This window comes from Pinus tabuliformis, chromosome Q (assembly GCF_031772625.1).
Source record: "Pinus tabuliformis cultivar Carrire ecotype Pingquan chromosome Q, CPIR1, whole genome shotgun sequence".
Classification (NCBI taxonomy): domain Eukaryota; kingdom Viridiplantae; phylum Streptophyta; class Pinopsida; order Pinales; family Pinaceae; genus Pinus; species Pinus tabuliformis.
The window spans coordinates 25,218,157-25,227,696 of record NC_142296.1 but is presented as its reverse complement, the minus strand read 5'-3'; the positions used below and the strand labels follow the sequence as shown (position 1 = coordinate 25,227,696).

The 9,540-nt window shown below is 36.9% G+C and overlaps 1 protein-coding gene across 2 annotated transcripts; it reads left to right on the top strand.

Moving 5' to 3' along the window:
* Nucleotides 1-322: 322 nt before the first annotated feature.
* On the top strand, nucleotides 323-8,202 carry SHD (Chaperone protein htpG family protein). 2 transcript variants are annotated; one of them, XM_089383807.1, is made up of 17 exons: nucleotides 323-503; nucleotides 596-725; nucleotides 1,195-1,348; nucleotides 1,450-1,530; nucleotides 2,271-2,382; nucleotides 2,497-2,623; nucleotides 2,843-2,981; nucleotides 4,483-4,603; nucleotides 4,782-4,832; nucleotides 5,051-5,184; nucleotides 5,443-5,655; nucleotides 5,756-5,921; nucleotides 6,087-6,231; nucleotides 6,388-6,538; nucleotides 6,691-7,095; nucleotides 7,397-7,594; nucleotides 7,701-8,202. In XM_089383807.1, the coding sequence occupies exons 1-17, from the start codon at nucleotides 437-439 to the stop codon at nucleotides 7,803-7,805; spliced, it is 2,499 nt and encodes an 832-aa protein (XP_089239933.1). In that variant the 5' UTR covers nucleotides 323-436; the 3' UTR covers nucleotides 7,806-8,202. The 2 variants fall into 2 exon arrangements, with proteins under 2 accessions (XP_089239933.1, XP_089239932.1); XM_089383806.1 differs by having other exon boundaries at nucleotides 7,397-7,603.
* Nucleotides 8,203-9,540: the final 1,338 nt, after the last annotated feature.

Here is a 9,540-nt window from a genome sequence, read left to right as displayed (position 1 = left end):
AAGTAAACACAAAGTCGGCCCACTTTCCTTGTTCAATACGGTCTCCGGAAGACTCTCGATGCAGTCCATCACGTGGGGTCCACGTAATGACTCAAAAAGAAGTCACGAACAATCTGCCAATGGATGAGCTCCAAGTCACGGGTGACAAAATTCGACCAATGAGAAAAGACTTTGCAACGGCTCTGACGAATCAGGTGGGTGTATACATCTGGGAAACCATGTGCCGTCTGATCACTCTGAAGTCTGCCACGTCAGATGGATCAGGACCGTCCGATGGGAATAGGGATTAGATCGAAAATCCTTAAATTGATGAGGGAGTAATTGAACATTTGACCGATACAATGTGCCTATAAAAGCAGATCGGGCAGGGCCAGGGGGTTGCAGTAAGGTTTTATTTTGGAGTGTGCGAGATCAAGTGCCTGTGCAAGCGAACAAGATGAGGAAGTGGGCGGTGCCAACTGCTCTGTTACTGCTCATCATTCTAACATTTATCCCGCATCACAGTATGCTTTTCTTTCTCTTCAGCGTTCATTCTATGCGCAGTATTTTCAATTTTTTGGGTTCTTCCCTTAAGACAGATTGGGGTTTTGTGCAGGTCCCCATCTTGGAGCCAACGCAGAGGGGGCCAGCCCTGCCGATGAGAATGTCAGTCCTCCGAAGGTGGAGGAAGGCATCGGTGGAGCCATTCCGGATGCACTCTCTACGGACGCAAATGTTGCGCAGAGGTTCGATCTCTGCACTTACTATCTCCCTGATCTTTTCTCTCATTTTTTTTCTTCTGTATTATTTTTCGAAAGATGATGTTATGACAACCCTAGTATGTTTTCAGAGCTTCGATCTATGCACTTACTATCTCCATGGTCGTTTTCTTTCTGTATTATGCATCCAAAGTATGTCTATTCACATTCCTGGATGACATCAATCTAGGGTTCTAACCCAAGTCATGCTTTCTCATATAGTGGATGGCATTAAACTGAAGTCATGCTGGATGGCATTAAACTGAGACATTGCTAATTGCTTACATGAAACTAGCCAAACAGCTATCAACATTAATAACAACCTGACTGAGTCAACAGGCTAATTTAACAACTCGTTTGAGTTAATCGGCAAATCTAATAAATTCTCTGTATGTGGTAAAGGGGTTTAGGTTTTTATGGTTTGGATAATTGAGTGGTTTACTTTTTGGTTCCATAGGGAGTCAGAGTCTATTTCCCGGAAGACATTGCGGGCCAATGCCCAGAAATTCGAGTTCCAGGCAGAGGTTTCGAGGCTGATGGACATCCTCATCAACTCTCTCTACAGCAACAAGGATATCTTCTTGCGAGAACTCATCTCAAATGCCTCTGATGTGACTACTTAACCTTGTATCTGTATGACCTATTTAGCATTGATTTAGATGAGATCATTTGCTTTTGAACATTTCTTCTCATTATGTGTTGTTGTGATCAGGCTTTGGATAAAATCAGATTTATGGCTCTCACAGACAAGAATGTGCTGGGAGAAGGTGACAACACCAGGCTCGACATCAAGGTTGTCATTATTCTTTTGGTGTTTTTAAGAACGTTGTTGCGTGTTTCTGGTTTCGTATTTTGTTTCGAGGTTAATTAAGCCATAGATCTACTATCGTACGTACATTATGCAGATCTTCCTTCAATTCATGCAAAAATCATGGATGTTTTAGCTTGGAAACCTTAAGCACTTGTGTCTATTACATTGAAATCGTTCAACAGTGATGTAAAGGTAGAATATATATAACTGTTCAGTGTTGAACGAACTGGATCTAGTATTTCCTCTTGGAAATGATAAATGATAATGGCCTTTAGTTTTTGACCACATTAGTAAATATCACGGGTATTTTTTTGTTCTGATTCTTATTCATCTCCTTCATTGTTAGGTTTGGTTTCTGCTGTATGTCTATTCAGCCAGCGGGTTTCAAACCAATATTTCCAGTCGATTTCTCAGATAACGTGCAAATTCATACAAAATTTTATATCACTGCGATATCCTGTCAGTTATAGTCAAGATTGTACATGTAGGAGTTCTAGCAATTGTGAAAATTAGAAGGCTGGTTTAATTTTCTGTTTTTCAAATAAATCGGCAACCGGTACCATTAAACCTGGTCACATGACAAGAACCAAATTTCATGGGCGGGAAAAGATGTGATTGTTAATGACTCCTTGTTTTGTTTTTTTGGTCTTGCTCTTGCATTTTGTTACTAACTTTCTTCTATTTATTATATTCACATTGACAATTATGCATGTTCTTTACAGATCAAATTGGATAAAGAAAACAAGATACTGTCAATCCGAGATCGTGGGATAGGAATGACTAAGGAGGATCTCATAAAAAATCTGGGGACAATTGCCAAATCTGGAACTTCAGGCAAGTTGTTGACATGCACGACCTAGGAGTAACTTCGATAAAAACAATATTCAGGGCATCTTGTATCGTGGTTATGTGTTAAGTTGTTTTTCTCTTTATTGTTCACTACCACAGCTTTTCTGGAACAAATGCAAAAAGGTGGAGATTTGAACCTCATTGGCCAGTTTGGAGTAGGATTTTATTCAGTCTACCTAGTTGCTGACCATGTGGAAGTTATTAGCAAGAACAATGATGACAAACAGTAAGCTGTGCCTTTCGACTTGGCCTTTTTATGTTTGGTAGTGTAGACATGCAGAAATTGCTCGTAATAAATTTTTATGCCTCTTCCTTATTTGGTGATTTAGTTGAATGGTGTGGATTTCTCTTATTTTAGTCAAACTTATGATAATATGACGATTTACTGTGAATCATTCAGTATCTCACTGCTAAAACTATTTCACTATCTTGAATCCTCTCATAGGTACATATGGGAATCGAAAGCTGATGGAGCTTTTGCGGTATCTGAAGATACAGAGAATGAACCACTTGGACGTGGCACAGAGATCAGATTGCACCTTAAAGATGAAGCCAGCGAATATTTAGATGAGACTAAATTGAAAGTGAGTATTTTGTTCGGTTTGTTAAGTATAAATGAGTATTCTTCTTTGATTTTTGATTCGAGTCTTTCCTGCAATATAATGGTATTTAGGTGAGAGACGTTGCCCAGCTTATTATGATGGAAGTGTTGTATTTCATGTCATGTCTTTTCTTGTTTAACATTTTGATTCAGTCAAATGACATTAAAAAAAAATAAAAATAAAATGAAATAAAATAAAAATAAAAATAAAATAAAATTATAAATTAAAATAAGATTGAAGTAAAATAGTAAGATTCTAGATTTTGAATATGATATTTTAAATATAATATATTTATTTACAAAATAATATAATAGTTCTTAAATTTTCTCTTATCTATCGACTTGCATCTGTCCCATTGTTTCCACTCCGCTGTACAGGCATCATGCATATTAAAATCTTATCTATCCATAATTTATTTTGATGGTCCAGGCATCATGCATTTTAAAATGTTATCTATCCATAATTTATTTTGATGGGCTTGTCACTTGTGTCACACTTTCTCCTTTATACTTGTCTTCTGCAGTCAGCCTCATCTTCAGTATTTCAGTATTTCTATGCGTGCAACACTTTTTATGCTTGCCTTTTCTCAAATTTATCATGTGGATTTTCAGATGCAAGCTACTGCTTTTCACTGTAACATACTAACACATTTCCTCTAGAATGACCAAATTTGATGCATATTCTTCAGTGATGTTCTGTGTGTTTTTCTTGACATGTCCTTCATCCATTGCTTGTGATCTGCGATTCGTTCCTGTTTACTAGCATCTTCAAATTCCATGGTTCTCTCCTGATCATATTCAACCATTTTTTTACCTGTAGACAATTCAGCAAATGCAACATTAAGAAATCGAGCACCCCCAACATTGTTTCCATCTAACTTTTTTTCCTTCCTCAAACATTGAGGCCTTCTAACAGTGTCTGCTGATGATCTTCTACATTTTGTAACACATTTTTTTAATATCTTATTGGGCTAAGAGGGACTTTTTACATCCCAGGTGAGTGAGAAAACTTTGCTGCTCAATTGATTTGATCTCTTTTGGTGATAGATTGAGAATTAAAATGGACCTATGCTGGTCATATCTCTGCTCCAACTGCTTGAACATTTTTATAAGCTTATCCATATTGGTCATCTACAATTTCAACACTTCTGCTCTGTGCTCAGATTCTTCTACTCGCTTTTTTTCACTTTCAATATTATCACTAACTATAGCAAATTTATGGTCATTGTCAAACATGTGCACCTTAGTGCAAATCAATACTCATTGCAGCTTTCACAAAACGCCTCAGTCTATCAATAGTTATTTTCTAGAGCTAAGTGTTCATGTTAACAAACAAACTTGCTCTCATGTAAAAATTATTCAATGGATATAATATTGTCAACAGTACTATTTTATATGTTATAATTTTAAATCATTATATGTTATAGGGCTAGGGCTAGGGTTTATATGCAGAACCATATCTTGATTACTTCATATCTGTGCAGGATCTGGTAAAGAAATATTCTGAATTCATTAATTTCCCCATCTATCTCTGGGCAAGCAAAGAAGTTGATGTAGAGGTCCCAGCAGATGAAGAATCAGAATCCAGCGAGGAAGAGGAAAAGAGTATGATATGTTCCAACTACAGGCCCTTCTTTTAAGGCTTGCATTACTGAGGCATTGTAGATTGAATTATTTTGCCATTCTGATTACTTAATTTCTTGTTTCTCTTAATAAACATAGAAGAATATCCTAGGACTGGCCTTCTTTTGTTTTCCCAATACCTGATATTTTCTTGTCACAGGTGAAAGTTCCTCAGATGAAGAAGAATCAGAGGGCGAGGAAACTGAAAGCAGTACGATATCATCCTTATTGTCCTGTCAGCTTGAATTTTTTTGATTAGATGATGAGTTTTCTAGAAGAGTTGGATGTTTCAAATTGTTCCTCCATCTTAAAATTCTAGGATAAACAAAATCCTTGTCGGATAAGACATTGTCTTAAATTTATGAAGGCCTTTTCAAATGCTAGTTTCAAATGCAGGGTTACTGACTTACCTATATCCTTTTCTTTCAGAGTCTAAGACGAAGACAGTCAAGGAAACTACTTATGAGTGGGAACTTCTAAATGATGTCAAGGCAGTCTGGCTCCGGAATCCAAAGGAGGTCACTGATGAAGAATATGCCAAATTCTACCATTCTTTGGCAAAGGTAAGTGATCTACGCACTTGATATTCTGTTCCTACATCTAGAATATTGAAAACATTTTGAGGTTGTCGTCACTGTCCTTTACCAATATAAATAATTATGGAAGTATTTAGAGATCTAGTACATGGCTTGACTTATTAAATAAGTTCAAATGTTCCAGTGGGATAGGTACTTAAAGAATACTAAAATCTTGTGGTTTCAGGTTTGTCACTCTGCATAGACTATTTAAAGTTTAGAAGCTAATATGTGCACTGTGTTCAGGATTTTAGTGAGGAAAAACCCTTAGCATGGAGCCACTTCACTGCAGAAGGTGATGTTGAGTTCAAGTCCATTCTATTTATTCCGCCAAAGGCACCCCACGACCTTTATGAAAGTTACTACAATGCCAAGGCCAATATCAAGTTGTATGTCAGGCGTGTTTTCATTTCTGATGAATTTGAAGAATTCCTTCCCAAGTACCTAGGCTTCCTTATGGTGAGTTATTCTTTCACTGTTGCGACTTTGAATAGTCTTAGATATGTAACCATTTATGATACTCTTAGTGTAGGGTCTTATATTTTGCATCTACTTGCAGGGTATTGTAGATTCAGACACTTTGCCACTGAATGTATCACGAGAAATGCTTCAACAGCACAACAGTTTGAAGACAATAAAGAAGAAGCTAATTCGCAAAGCTTTAGATATGATTCGTCGAATTGCAGAAGAGGACCCTGATGAATCAGATGCAAAGGGAAAAACAGGTAGGTACAGGGTGGATGTTAATTCCATATCTCCTCAGCCTTTCTCAATTTATTCTCACTTTTCAACAGGTTGAGCAAAATCTGGAAATATTTTTTTCCAAGTGTTGTTGCTTTGAAGGAAAATATATTTTAAGTGCTGATATCCTGAAGCACGACTTGTTGCAGATGCCGAGTCAGAATCAGAACCAGATACTGAAAAGAAAGGAAAGTATGCCAAGTTCTGGAATGAGTTTGGCAAGTCAATAAAGCTTGGAATAATTGAGGATGCATCAAACAGGAACCGCCTTGCAAAACTTCTGAGATTTGAAAGGTGACTACTGATTTCTATTTTGACAAGGGAATGTTTCAGTTAAATTGATTGATGTTGATAGTGTACTCAATCTCTGTTAGGAAATTCTATTCTCGAAGTCACCAATATTTTCCTACTTACGCTTTCTGCATGGCTTCGTTGTATGTGTTCTAACAGCACAAAGTCTGGCAATAAACTGGCATCGTTGGACCAATACATATCAAGAATGAAACCGGGCCAGAAAGACATATATTACATCACTGGATCTAGCAAGGAGCAATTGGAGAAGTCCCCATTCCTTGAGAAATTGAAGAAGAAAAACTACGAGGTATGTGCGGTTTGTTTTGTAATTGCACAGTTATTTGAGTTCTGATTTTTGATTGTGAGTTCTGGTCGAATCTCAGTGGCTAATTCTGTTATTAATTTGGAATTGCGATACTAGATAATCAAAGTAATTTTGGTGGGATTTGTTATTTGCAGGTTATCTTCTTCACAGACCCAGTCGATGAGTACTTAATGCAGTACTTGATGGATTACGAGGACAAGAAATTTCAGAATGTTTCTAAAGAAGGCCTTAAGATTGGGAAAGATTCAAAGGACAAGGAAATTAAAGATTCTTTCAAAGAGTTAACTAACTGGTGGAAGGATGTTCTTTCCAGCGAAAATGTAGATTCAGTGAAAATAAGTAACAGACTGGACAACACCCCTGGAGTTGTTGTCACTTCAAAATATGGTTGGAGTGCAAACATGGAGAGAATTATGCAGTCGCAAACTCTATCAGATGCTAACAGACAAAGTTACATGCGTGGGAAGAGGGTACTCGAGATTAATCCAAGGCATCCTATTATTAAAGAACTCCGTGAAAGGGTCACACAGAATCCAGAGGTAAACACTTTGAAAACACTACTTATAAAAGCACCGTACCTTCCTGTTTTGCCTGTTATCAATATCTATTTGTCAATGTTACATTCCGTCTTTAGTTCCCATTTTTATCCATATCTGTCTTTTCGTAATTTTCTCTGCTGGTTTAGCTGTGCAAATTTGATTATATATTTTTTGTTGTCAAAGGGCTTAAGATCTGCTTTATCCTCTATTTGATGTGGCTGACTTGTTTTCTGCAGAAAAGTCTTTACTGTGAGCCATCTTTTTACTTCTATCTCTTTTACTAATTTAAATATTTTTCCAGGAAGAAAATATAAAGCAAACTGCAAGGCTGATCTACCAGACAGCATTGATGGAAAGTGGATTCATCCTTAATGACCCGAAGGAATTTGCCTCGAGCATTTACTCAACAATCAAGACTACTCTAAACGTGAACCCCGATGCAACAGTCGAGGAAGAAGATGAAACAGAAGAAGAGGTTGAGGTTGAAACAAAGGAAGAGGTAGAGAAGGTAGATATTTTGGACCACTATATTATTAGACATGGGGTTTCAATATTACAAAATCTCTCTTGTTCTTGCAGTGATTGTATGTCATTGTTTCTGTCAGGTGGAGACAAAAGAGGATGCAACAGAAGGAAAATTTGCGAAAGAGGAGATCATCGAGGATGCAGTTGAGGAGCAATACGAGGAGAGCGTTAACGATGAGTTGTAGATAATTGTATAGGACTCCAGGGTTATGGCCCAGGAATTTTGGAGGCTTGTTGGTTAGAGACATAGGTGTTAAAAATGGTGTGGGCTAGATGTCCTTTGTCATCTCTCATGGAATTTAGGGTTACTGAAATGTTTGAAATTACTTGCCATTAATTTTGGCAGTATCGAAGAGCAAGAAAATTCTCTTTATATGATTTTCACTCTTAGCGACGTTAAATGAAAAGGGATGGTAATCCGTTCCATTTTTATGCATTTTCTAAAACATTTGACGAGCATGTTCCCTAACTGGGTTAAAGTTTAAACCCATGCAAGATTTCTTGCAGCAAGCAGCAGCCAAGTGACACCACTACTTGTTTCTCTTTTAAAGCAATCCATATTTTTAAAAAGCGCCTGACCTATTTTCTCCCACCTGTGGAATTAGGCTTACCATATGATGTTGCTATTCTGTTTTATTGTTGGGATCTTAGCTTCAATACTCGCTGCTAGTCTCTTACGTACGGTGGGAAACTGTTAAAATTTGATATGTCTGTGATGTGTGATTGTTTATTGATTAAAATAGACGACGTTACATGAGGTGCATTGAAGCATTGGATTCTGAGGGGTGGAATGGGAGACATTTGAAGTTACCAAATGTAGACCAAATGATGATAATCTCACATATTGACAACTCGCCCACATTGATGAACATAATTCGATTTTAATGTCTTTTTATGCAAAATTAAGGAGTTGCCCATGAGAACCATCTTTGGAAGTTGTCTAAATGTCACGGTTGTGAAGTTGGTTGTTAATTATCCGAATAACACTACACAATTTTAAGGTTGTTATGGCTCTGTTTTATGATAGTGGATTTTAGTTGAGAGTTTGTGATAAAAAAAATCTATTGAATGTTTTGCTTGGGAAATAATGATATTAACATATAACTCGATGCATTTTGTACATGGAAGATAGTTCTGCACTAAAGATATGCTAGAGGGCATTTGTGTGATAGTTGCCACATGGGATGTATAAGGATTGGGGTTTTGACAATATTCCATTTTAGCATCTCAAAGGTTTGAGATTTGTCTTTAATGGGGCCTCTATTGTCTTTCATTTGCAAGCTTATGATTGACCACTATGGGATTTCATGTATTGACGACATGTATAATGCTTTAGGACACTTGGTTTATAGATGGTCACCATGGAGTCATCTACTGAGGTGGAGGAATTGCTTGGACGGCAAAAAGTGGTTGGAATCCTGGCAAGAAAATTTCAAAAAATCTTGTAGAGGTAGTGTTTGAATCGTGTTTTTGATGGTGGAAATGGATTCAGCACCATCAAAAACGTCTAGGACACCTAAACTTTTGATATTTAACAACTATAACTTGGATTTACAAAAATCCTTGCCGGATTTTCTCTAAATATGACTAGAATTTCCATAACTTTCCGGGCAATTCCTTCGGCTAGTTAGACTATGGCTTTATCATCATTGCCACATAAACTTGACGCATTATGGATATTCCATTTGAATGGTTTGTATCTGATACAAACCATTCTATTCTAGTATAGCAGCACATAAATTATAGAAATACAAATAATCTATATTTCATATAGATGCCATTTTTAATATTCTATTGTAGCACTTAAGTTACAGAAATCATTGAAATTGAAATGAAATAAACAAGCAAATGAACACATCATTCACGGAGAATCAAATTTGAAGGTGAGGCTTAGGCTATTCATTCTTTCCTATTATGAAA

Coding starts and splice junctions, on each gene's coding strand:
- SHD (XM_089383806.1), top strand. CDS start 437: ATGAGGAAGTGGGCGGTGCCAACTGCTCTGTTACTGCTCATCATTCTA. Junction 5,922..6,086: donor AGATGCAAAGGGAAAAACAG/GTAGGTACAGGG, acceptor GACTTGTTGCAG/ATGCCGAGTCAGAATCAGAA. Junction 6,232..6,387: donor AAACTTCTGAGATTTGAAAG/GTGACTACTGAT, acceptor GTGTTCTAACAG/CACAAAGTCTGGCAATAAAC.